Below are 12,505 nucleotides of genomic sequence, written 5' to 3'. Positions count from 1 at the left end.
AAGCAAGGACTTTTCAATAAATAGGGCTAGAATAACTGGATAGCCATATGGAAAAGAAATGAATTTCAACCCCTACCTCATAAGAAACAGAACAATTAACTTAAAGTGGATCATATATATACAAAAAAAGTGAAAACACATAAATTTAAGGGAATGAAATCACTGAATCTTCTCAGAGTCACCAACAAAATATTTTCCAATTTCTTCAGAATATTGTTTCTAAATTCATAATAATTTCATAATCAAGTAGCTACACAGAATACCCAGAAAACATTGAGTCTGGATAGACCTGAGATAATCAAGCAATTGCCTAAAAAAGATGTAACCAAGAGTAAACTAGATGTGAAATCTGTCTAACAAAAACATATTCCTATTACTATGTTTATTATTTAAAGATAAGAACAAATCATTTACTTTTGATGGACAAAGTTGTCTAGCTTTAGCTCAAATAGTTCTAAAGAGATTTTTCTGAACTTTAATATAATTTTATTATCAAGATTAGAGAGTCTACATATTTACCTACTTGCCTTTCTCCCTTCTGCCCATTTCCAAAAGTAAAAGTTCAACAACAACACGCACAACAGCAATAAAATATGAAACACAAAGCTCTTTACCGGAGTCCGTATAGAACTGTTCCATCAGGATGCAGGCGGATCATGCGATTTTTCACTGTAACCCCATGCACAAAGGATTTCTTGTCATTCAGAAAGTAGGTGTCTGGTACCCAGAGTTGATCAGCCACCCTGTTGTCTAGTGTGAGGTTTAGTGGGATTCCAGAATAAGAAAGCCTTTTGTCTTTCCAAGACTGCTGGAAATACATGGTAAGAGTATAATCCTGTAAAAGAAAGGAAACCAAAAAAAAAAAAAAAAAAAAAAAGAATTTTACCATCATCATCATCATTATCTTCAGCTAAAAGCCTTTTTGTTAAGAACCTGATAGTATGTGGTACTGTGGATGCCGAGAGACTCAGCATTCTGCAGGCCTGCTATGAGGTTACATTTGAATATGCTGTGAGTTGCACCTCCAAGTATAAGGCAACCAACAGGTTAGAAGTACTAGAGCATGCAGAATCATTTGTACCAATATAGGATAAATCCATTAATTGAATTTTAATGTTTGAAGATAAAGTCATGGGGAAGGCCGTAAAGAGAAGTTGTACTTAGAGATTTATGTTCACAAATATCTACCTCTGGACATTGTATTTATAGAACTATTTTGAAGGAGTGTATTTATTAAATAATAACTAAAAATGGGTGCATTTAAAAGGAAAAGATGTGCTCTAAACTGTAAATACCTTCTGAATGAACAGCGTTATTTGCCTTATAAAGGTTATCAGTTTCCATTATCTGGATTTTTCTAGCAAATTATGACTTGTCTATCAGTCATCAAAAGCAGTTTATGTAGAACATGTGGATGGAGATACTCATTTGGCCTGAGAACAGACATGAGCGGTGTGTGTGTGCTTGCTCAGTTGCTTCAGTCTTGTCTGACTCTTTGCCACCCTAAGGACTGTAGCCCATCAGGCTCCTCTGTCCACGGGATTCTCCAAGCAAGAATACTGGAGTGGGTTGCCATTCTCTTCTCCAGGGGATATTCCCAACCCCGGGGATGGAACCCAGGTCCCCTGCATTGCAGGCAGACTCTTAACCATCTGAGCCACCAGGCAAATTGTCCATTAAAAGAATATGAGGTCACAGTAACATCATAAAGGCTTAAGTTGTGGGTCCCAATATCATTAAAAAAGATGGTTCACTTTTTCTTTTAAAGGACATTTATCTGTCAATAGCTTTAGCTGAATGCATTAGCAACAATTAAGAAAACACAATATAACTCCTGCACAATTCTGTATACTGCTATTGTTTTATATATACATACACACACACACACACACACACACACACACACAACTCTTTGAGAAACCAGCTGAGCCACAAGAAAAGCCCATGAAATTAAAAGACACTTGCTCCTTGGAAGAAAAGTTATGACCAATCTAGACAGCATATTATAAAGCAGAGACATTAGTTTACCAACAAATGTCTATCTAGTCAAAGTTTTTTCAGTAGTCATGTATGGATGTGAGAGTTGGACTATAAAGAAAGCTAAGGATACTTTTGAACCGTGATGTTGAAGACTCTTGAGAGTCCCTTGGACTGCAAGGAGATCCAACCAGTCAATCCTAAAGGAAATCAGTCCTGAATATTCACTGGAAGGACTGATGCAGAAGCTGAAACTCCAATACATTGGCCACCTGATGTGATGAACTGACTCATTGGAAAAGACCCTGATGCTGGGAAAGATTGAAGGCAGGAGGAGAAGAGGATGACAGAGGATGAGATGGTTGGATGGCATCACCAACACAACCGACATGAGTTTGAGTAGGCTCCAGGAGTTGGTGATGGACAGGGAAGCCTGGCATGCTGCAGTCCATGGGGTCGCAAAGAGTTGGACACGACTAAGTGACTGAACTGATTTGAGAAACATTGACTCTGATCAGGCTTTCCTGGTAGCTTGGATGGTAAAGCGTCTGCCTGCAATGTGGGAGACTTGAGTTTGATCCCCGGGTCAGGAAGATCCCTGGAGAAGGAAATGGCAATCCACTCCAGTACTCTTGCCTGGAAAATTCCATGGATGGAGGAGCCTTGTAGGCTACAGTCCATGAGATCGCAAAGAGTCAGACATGACTGAGCAACTTCACGGGTTCACTGACTCTGCTCATGTCTTACATCTGGGTCAACTGTACTTCATCTAGATCCCTATATGGATATTAATGCATTTCTGAAATATCTTAAATGATATTGTCTTCAATATTTATTCTGGACAATGAGTTCCAATGTCCTTTAACCACTATATTCAAGAATGTTTACATTGTTTACTCAGAAACAAATAATTTAATTCTTTCATGTTCAATGAGAAGGACATTTGCTCACTATTAATCATACAATATCTCTTTTACAGGTCTGAAACTTCATTCCACCTTACCTTCACTTAACAGAAAAAGAGAGCCTACAGGGTTATGTACACGTCTCTTCTCAATTGCTAACATTCTCATTTGCATCCTCTTCAAGTTGTAAACATCATACCTTCTTGGAGTACAATAGATTGGACAGAGTCTGAGCCTTAGATTCTAAAACATCTTGATGACAAAATCTACCACTTGTAGAGCTATGTAACCGTGAGCTACTAACTTAACCCATTGTTATCTCCAATATCTCACTTCTAAAATAAAAATTATGGATTTTACTAGCTTATTGAAAACATTGCTTAGGAAAATTAGGGTGCAGGTATTTTAGAAACTAGAATGCTAAACAAATATATCATCTTCAAAATTATTGACTGCTGTTTAAAGATTAATATACTTCCAAACTACTTGTAATGTACATATTTATTTTCATAGGCATTGCCACTTTTAAAGAGATGTTTATAAAAGACCTTGTAAGCAGAAAGACCCCAGTAACCATGAAAATAAGCACTTGTCTGTGTTGTAAGTCTTGTTGGGGTCTTGTTTGTAATTCAGACAATGTAATAAAATTAATAACTATCTCAAGATACATTATTGTAAACATTGTCACTGGGATCAGCATGAGCAGCAACGGGTTACATGTTTCACTACTCATGCTGAATACTCATTAACCTCCAGCTCTCGAGTGCCACAGAGGATTTCCTCACAATAAGACTATGAGGCAAAATCCTTACACTACATTCTGTTCATTAAAAGGAGTTTTAATGTATGATCAGGAAAAACTTATTGTAAAGTACAAATGATTATAATGACAAATAATATTCTATTAACTAATGTTATAATTAAAATATGCTTGTGGTAAGTAAACAATGGAGAGTGGAAGGAGAAAATAACGTCATCTTGAGTAACCTCCACATAAATTAAGTGCATGCATGCATGTGTGTGTGTGTGTGTGTGTGTGTGTGTGTGTACTTCTCCCTTTCCCTTTCTGGAAACTCTTGTTTCCTGTAAAAGAAGGAACTATACACATGTACTGAGATCTTTGCTCTATACAACTCACTCTGTTTTCAATAAATATTGACTAAATGTCACACCATGTTTCCCAATTGAAGCAGTAATTTGCTCTATTTGCAAAAAGAAATCATTCAGTGGAAATTTGCGTTGTTGTTGTTCAGGTGCTCAGTAGTATCTGACTCTTTGTGACCCCATGGACTGTAGCACCCAAGGCTTCCCTGTCCTTCACTATCTCCCAGTTTGCTCAAACTCATGTCCATTGAGTCAGTGATGCCATCCAACCATCTCATATTCTGTAGCCCCCTTATCTGCCTGCCCTCAGTCTTCCCCAGCATCAGTGTTTTTTTCAGTGAGTCAGCTCTTTGCATCAGGTGGCCAAGGTATTGGAGCTTCAGCTCCTGCATCAGTCCCTCCAATAAATATTCAGAGTTGATTTCCTTTAGGATTGACTGGTTTGATCTTGAAGTCCAAGAGATACTCAAGAATCTTCTCCTTAGCACCACAGTTGGAAAGTATCAATTCTTCAGTGCTCAGCCTTCTTTCTGGTCCATGGATGCTAGTATTTTACTTTAGGAAGTGGGTGATGCAGAACAAGTACCTTTTAGGACTTTTCTTCTTATGCATTTCTAGGGTTATCATCTTAATCTAGGACCTGATTCTATGATAAATGGAAATATGGATCCATGAGTTTGATAACCTTCAAAAAACTTTTTGAAACTAATGATAATTGTGATGATAATTATGCACAATGTGGAAAGACTTAAAACAGAGTAATATCTCCTTCCTATGCATATTTTACCACAAGCATGATAATAATTTCCTTCTAGAAAATGCTATATACTCTGTGATTTCCATAGAGCTTCATATCTATTATTACATTTCATTCTCACCACCTCATGAGATAGGCAAATTCTCCCTAAGAGAATTTATGTTTACATCTCTAGGAAACTACTTACTGAATTTTAAATAAACTATTTTTTTCTATCTGCACTTTAGTATAAATATTTACAGTCATATCTGCATATAATAAAGCCTAAGATATTCTTTGGTGTATTTTATTTTTTAGATGGAAAAGAAAGGGTTAAAATTGCTGTATTTTTTTTTTCCTCTGATACAACAGATTTTCTACTAATTTTTCATTAGGTCAAAGTGCAGGCACTCCAGGGAGGATGGAAAGTTTTCAGAAAGAAATGAAAGGTTTTGATACTTTGGCCAAGAATTCTAAAATCATTTTTCTTCCAAGTGTATGATATTGTTCAACTACCTTTCTCAAGTGTGCAAGCTACTCCTTGACAGAAAGTGTGACATATTTAGCAACTATGGGCCATAGGAGATTCTTTGACACTGAAGCAAATTAATGGGATTAACTGGTATGAGATTCCTAACGAAATTGGTCAGGCTAATTTGGCATGAGAGAATTTGATTCATTGAAGAAAAAGCAGGATAAACAATATCAAGTCAGTAATCTCCAAAACCCATCCTTTTTAAATCTAAAAATGCTTAAAGAAATAAGAAAATATTTCTAATAAATGAAAACAGTCCTTTTGGAGAATAAAGGTAATATTTTTTTATATACTTATTTTTATTGAAGTTGATTCATAATTTAGTTTCAGGTTTACAGCATATGATTCAAAATTTTTATAGATTATATTCCATTTAAGGTTATTATAAAATATTTGTGATATTCCCTGTGCTGCAGAATATATCCTTGTATCTTATTTATTTTATACACAGAAGTTTGTACCTCTTGATCCCCTGCACCTATCTTTCTTGCCCCTCCCCTCTTCTCCCTTCCTGCTGGTAACCACTAGTTTATTCTCTATATCTGTGAGTCTGTTTCTGCTTTGTTATATTCATTTATTTTATCTTTTAGATTCCACACATAAGTGACAACATACAGTATTTGTCTTTCCAAGATATGTAATCCACTTGTGTCCATCAACAGATAAATGGATATGGAGATATATATATATATATATATATATAATGTCACTCAGCCATAAAAAGAATGGAATTTTGCCATTTATAACATGGATGGGCCTAGAGGGTACTATGTTTAGTGAAACGAGTCAGATAGAAAAGGGGAATATTCATTTTAGAGCAGTAGTTTTGAACTCTGGATGAGTTTGTCAGCCAGAGAATATTTAACAATATCTGAAGACAGCTTTAGTTGTAACAGCTGAGAGTACTGTGTGTGCAGCTAATAGCACAGAGAGGAACAAACCTGACTCCATACGGGATCTATTCTTTCAGCTTTAATCTTTGTGCTCTGCTGCTGGTGCTTAGTCATGCTGGCTCTGTGCCTTTGTAAAAGACTTTTTCGTAAAGCATGAAACATACATAATAGCCCTTCTTCCTGATCTGCCTCATAGGCTTGACCTTTGAAGGTTTACCACTTTTCCATTTATACTGAGATGAAAAGTTGCAGAGCAGAGCATAACAACTGTCTTGTTGGAGGTTTACAGGAACCATGGTGACAAGACCTATGTTGACAGCTGAAAGAACAAAGGATTCTGGAATCAAGAAGTCTACAACAACCAGCCCCACTGTCTCCCCTTTTAGTATAAAAGAAGCCTGGATTCTAACTCGAATAAGATGGTTGTTTGGGACACTAGTCTGCCATCTTCTCAGTTTTCTGGCTTTCTAAATGAAGCCACTATTCCTCGCCCTAATACTTCACCTTTTGATTTATTGGTTTGCTGTGCTGTGACCAGTAAGAACTTGGACTTGGTAACACTAGCATCTATGGGTAGTGGCCAGGTATGCTCCCCAGCCTAATACACTGCACCATGCATCCCCTATAACAAAGAATTAACTGACTCCAAATGTCAATACTGTCAAAGTTACGAACTCTGCCTTAAATGAAAATATCTTCCTTTCTAGTATCAGTAAGATAACTGTATTATTAGTAAAATAATATCTTCAACATGTCTACTCAAACTTTTAATATATTTCTTAAAACTTTGTGTAAGGAATGCTAACACTAGATGGTTCATAATTTGCCACTTTAACATAAGAGATCATTGACAAAAATTCCTTAATTATCTAGCATCAGAAGAGTGAAAAAGTTATATGGTTTTGGCAAATATATTGAGATATATATTTTAATAAAATGAGCTCTAAGAAGACTGCATAGTGGGCTGGAAAAGTGAAAGTCTCTTATTAGCTGCCTCCACAATTAGCACACAACTCAAACTAATTCAATAGTGAAGAGACAGAATATTGATTTAACATCTAATAATATTGCATCTACCCAGAAGGATCATATGAGCAATCCCTCCTTTTCAAATTCCTTTTCAAAAGAGGGAAAACTTATATATATATATATGAACCAAAGCCCTTGCACACATTTGTATTTTATATTCCATTGATTTGATTGTACATTATGCATCACAAAGGGTCCCAAGCACACCTCTCTGTTCCTTATAAAACTTTTATGCCATCTTAGTTGAACTCTGAGATCCACTCTTTCCAAAACTTAGGTTGCTTTCCCCCCAAACTGATTGTAGCCGAGCTGTGTATCACTTCTACAGAAACATCTGTTTCTGGTGGAAACTGCCCTGCCTAGAGTTCCTGCTAACTGAGTGTGACCATGTTCTATATCACATGATTCTGCCCTCCTCCCACCTTTGGAATGAAGAGTAGATACCTAATCTAAGACCAGATGATTTATAGGCAGGTGATAAGCTTGTGCCTGACTCAAGAAGATGAGATGGGCCAATCAGAATCCTCTCCCAGAAATTTGCTATTGGATAAAGGATCTGATGGGCTTCGCTGGTGGCTCAGTACTAAAGAATCTGTCTGCTAATGCAGGAGATGCAGGTTCGATTCCTGAGTCTGGAAGATCCTCTGGAGAAGGGAATGGCTCAGTTCAGTTCAGTTCAGTCACTCATTTGTGTCCAACTCTGCAACCCCATGGACTGCAGAACACCAGACTTCCCAGTTCATCACCAACTCCCGGAGCTTACTCAAACTCATGTCCAGCGTGTCAGTGATGCCATCCAACCATCTCATCCTCTGCCATCCCCTTCTCCTCCCACCTTCAATCTTTCCCAGCATCAGGGTCTTTTCCAATGAGTCAGTTCTTTGCATCAGGTAGCCAAAGTATTGAAGTTTCAGCTTCAGCATCAGTCCTTCCAATGAATATGAAGGACTGATTTCTTCTAGGATTGATAGTCTGGATCTTCTTGCAGTCCAAGGGACTCTCAAGAGTCTTCTCCAACACCATAGTTCAAAAGCATCAATTTTTCAGCGCCCAGCTTTCTTCATAGTCCAACCTCTCACACCCATACATGACTACTGGAAAAACCATAGCTTTGACTAAATGGACTTTTGTTGGCAAAGTAATGTCTCTGCTTTTTAATATGCTGTCTAGGTTGGTCATAGCTTTTCTTCCAAGGAGCAAGCATCTTTTAATTTCATGGCTGCAGTCACCGTCGGCAGTGATTTTGGAGTCCCCCAAATAAAGTCTGTCATTGTTTCCATTTTTTCCCCATCTATTTGCCATGAAGTGATGGGACTGGATGCCATGATCTTAGTTTTCTGAATGTTGAGTATTAAGCCAACTTTTTCACTCTCCTCTTTCACTTTCATCAAGAGGCTCTTTAGTTCTTCACTTTCTGCCATAAGGGTGGTGTCATCTTCATATCTGAGGTTATTGATAATTCTCCCAGCAATCTTGATTCCAGCCTGTGCTTCATCCAGTCTGGCATTTTGCATGATGTACTCTGCATATAAGTTAAATAAGCAGGGTGACAATATACAGCCTTGACGTACTCCTTTCCCGATATGGAGTCCATCTGTTGTTCCATTTCCAGTTTTAACTGTTGCTTCTTGACCTGAATACAGATTTCTCAGGAGGCAGGTCACGTGGCCTGGTATTCCCATCTCTTGAAGAATTTTCCATAGTTTGCTGTGATCCACACAGTCAAAGGCTTTAGCATAGTCAATAAAGAAGTAGATGTTTTTCTGGAACTCTTGTGCTTTTCTGATGATCCAGCGGCAATTTGATGATCAAATGATGATCAAATGGCAATTTGATCTCTTGTTCCTCTGCCTTCTCTAAATCCAGGTTGAACATCTGGAAGTTCACAGTTCACATACTGTTGAAGCCTGGCTTGGAGAATTGTGAGCATGACTTTGCTATCATGTGAGATGAGTGCAATTGTGTGGTAGTTTGAACACTCTTTGGCATTGCCTTTCTTTGGGATTGGAATGAAAACTGACCTTTTCCAGTCCTGTGGCCACTGCTGAGTTTTCCAAATTTGCTGGCATATTGAGTGCAGCACTTTCACAGCATCATCTTTTAGGATTTGAAATAACTCAACAGGAATTCTATCACCTCCACTAGCTTTGTTTGTAGAGATGCTTCCTAAGGCCCACTTGACTTCGTATTCCAGGATGTCTGGCTCTAGGTGAGCGATCACACCATTGTGGTTATCTGGGTCATGAAGATCTTTTTTGTATAGTTTTCTATGTATTCTTGCCAGGAGAATCCCATAGACAGAGGAGCCTGCTCGGCTACAGTCCATGGGGTCCCAAAGAATTAGAAATGACTTAGTGACTCAACAACTACAAAAGGATCTGATACAGCAGCTGTAGTACCAAGTGCAAAGGTCATGACATAGAACTAGGGCTACACTGCTAGTACAAAGTAAAAGAGAGGGGAGCTTGAATAAAAAGGAGGAAGCCAGCTTGCAAAAGAAGAAAGAAAATGGAGAAAAATGCAGAAAAGAGCCATAGGAGAAAGAGTCTTCCATTGTTAGAGAACGAATGGCCAAGTTCATAAAGAACTTCCTGTTTCCTATTTGTAGCTCTCCTGAGGTCTGGAAATGTTCTATACTTCAATATAAACTTCTTATATAAAGTTTATATATAAACTTCTATACTTCTTATAAACCTTTGTATTATTACAACAAATTTCGCTTTCCTTGTGCTAAATTGATTTCATCTTTATTTCCTCAAACCAAAAGAAGCCATAATGATTATGCAGATTGATGTCCATATGAGAATTTCACTAAGCAATAATTATACATATTGTTAAAACCCAAGAAAATCAAATTCATCTGGCCCATCTTGTTGATTTTGAAAAAGGGAGGTATTATGAGAAATCTGACACTCAGAGATGTTAAATGACTGGAAAAAAGGAGGAAGAGACATATTTGATATTGTTTATTAACCAAGAGCAAGGAAAGTGATAGAAGATATATTTACTTCTATGGAGACAATTCTCTATCAAAAACAATGACAATTATCCAGAAATGTAACCTGGAGACTAAATGCATAAGATGGCAACAAACAGTACTTCTTATAAGGATGAGAAAACAAAACAAACTCATCTCACAAAAACAAACCCTGATAAATAAGCCAATTAGGTTGTAATTGAAAAGAATCGCACAACATCTGTTTCTAATTGAGACTCCTGCTTAAAATGAGTGTTTTGTGTATCAGTGTCACCATTAAGTACATTCCGCAGCAGAAATGCATCACTGTATTTCCAGATTTTCTGTTCATTTCTAATCTTTCATCTTATCATCTAGTATTATGCTATTAATACACATTTGTTGTGCTTACTCCTTAGCCATGTTTTTGTTTTAATATCTTTAAAATACATACAACCTCATTTTTTCAAAGCCCATGTTTTTCTTTTTATTGATTTTTTTCAACAGCTGCAGCTTGTATTATGCTTCATAATCTTCCTTTACCTTTGTCTCATCCTAATAGCCCATTTGGTTTATCCATCTGTATCGTCAGATTTTTGCCAGTCGTGTGTAGTGTTCTGAACAATCTGGGAATGAAGTGATCTTCTGGGTGAACAAAAACGTTGAGAGCTGTAGGTTTCTACCAATGGGAGTCATCTAAGGAAGTCACATGGGCACACAGGACACTAACATGACAACTGGAGTGTGACCTTGTGTTCCAAGGCCATGAACTGCAGGAGGCTCTCACCATACAAAACTGAGACTGTACAATTTAAAAATCTCAGCACCTGTGATCTAATATCTACTTTATAAGCTATAAAGATTAATTATTTAAAAAAATGAAAATGCTTTTTTTCTTTACAATGAACCTGATTTCCTAAAAACGATATGATAAAATTTGTATTTTATCCAGTGACAGTTTAAATGTCTCATCTAGAACCTAACTAATCAGAAGAACAAATAACTCAAGTTGTTTTCATGGTAAGATATATTGAAAAGTTGGGCCTAAAGCTGGGCAAATTTGCTAGAAACTTCTAAGTCAAAACATCTTAGATTATGAGAGTGACTAATTCATTCTGTCAGCATTTTGCCATTGTTGACTAGATTGAAAATACTGTATTATGCCAGATGCTTATGAGAAAATGTTGTGTAATACATTTCCCCTGCCTACCTCAAAGAACTTCTAAACCAGGAGATGAGACTGAGCATCGTTCGTTTCCAAGTTATCCCACCGGCCTCCATAGGCTTGTCAGTCCTTCCATCACCTCCGTAACCAGCTCCCTGCATGAAATTCCTTGCACCTCAGATACTCAGAAAACTCCACTTCTTTTCACTGGCAGCCTATCACTGGAGACAAGATTATTGAGTAGGTTATCAGTTTTACAAGCTCTGGCATTTGCTTAGAGAAGAGTGAAGTCAGAGTTAGTCCTAACAGGGAGGTGGAGGGAAGAAAATGGAAATGGTTTAGGCAAAATTTGGTGACATTGTTACGGGAGGATAGAGAGAAGAGGGCATCAAGGATGACTATAGGGTTTCTGACCCAAATGAGTACATGGATAAAAATAGTAAGAATTGAAGATTTGGACTGAGGATGATTCATTTACTCATTTACAGGCTACTTTGTGTTGTGGGTGTCAGTGGCAGTTGCATGTAAGGTGCCAAGTAAGTAGTTATGAGCCAAAAAATACAGGAAGGCAGCGCTCAGGGAGGAACAAAGCTAAGTGAGTCATGATGATAGATGCAGCCGTGGGAATGGATTAACGCACCATGGAGACAGTAGAAGGTGAGAAGAGGACAGCACCCCTGGGAAATCTGATTCTGGGATTAATCCTCCTTTGAGTTCTCAGAATAGTCTTCTTCTACTTTGATTGTAGTACTTATATTGTAATTATTTCTCAGTCCCACTAGATTTTGAGCTCCTCCAAGGGCAACAGTTTATATTTTTAGGTTTCAGCTTAGTGCACCAATGATAGCAAGAGCTCAAATATATTAGCTGAATATGAATTAAGTAGTGCTGTTTGGGGCACTTGATATCAGCACTAATTGTGTTAGTGCAAACTCATCCTAAATTTTGAAATTTTGGTTATCTTTTTAAAATACATGGACACCCTCAGTTAGGCAAAATAATTAATAACCCAGAGTTTCCATTCTCTAACCATTCAAGATTGACCATAGAGTGAGCTTCCCTAGTGAGCCCATAATTCCCACAAATTTAGAAATTGATGAATTTCTGGGAGATGACAAAAGCATATGACATTTGAAACAAACTTACTCTTTAGGAATGAATTAATAGTGACTTTCTATAAAGTATTAATAGACATATTTTGAATT

At 37.3% G+C, this 12,505-nt stretch overlaps 1 protein-coding gene across 1 annotated transcript in view; it reads right to left on the bottom strand.

The window, feature by feature from the left end:
* GABRB1 (gamma-aminobutyric acid type A receptor subunit beta1) overlaps positions 1-12,505 on the bottom strand; it is a 469,841-nt gene that overhangs the window by 297,181 nt on the left and 160,155 nt on the right. The window contains exon 4 of the mRNA XM_070372349.1: positions 615-835. Within this exon, the coding sequence (XP_070228450.1) occupies positions 615-835 (221 nt within the window). The remainder of the gene's footprint in view (positions 1-614; positions 836-12,505) is intronic.

Source organism: Bos mutus, chromosome 6, assembly GCF_027580195.1.
Source record: "Bos mutus isolate GX-2022 chromosome 6, NWIPB_WYAK_1.1, whole genome shotgun sequence".
Taxonomy (NCBI): Eukaryota; Metazoa; Chordata; class Mammalia; order Artiodactyla; family Bovidae; genus Bos; species Bos mutus.
The sequence above is the reverse complement of the archived record's forward strand: the minus strand, read 5'-3'. Positions and strand labels throughout refer to the sequence as shown.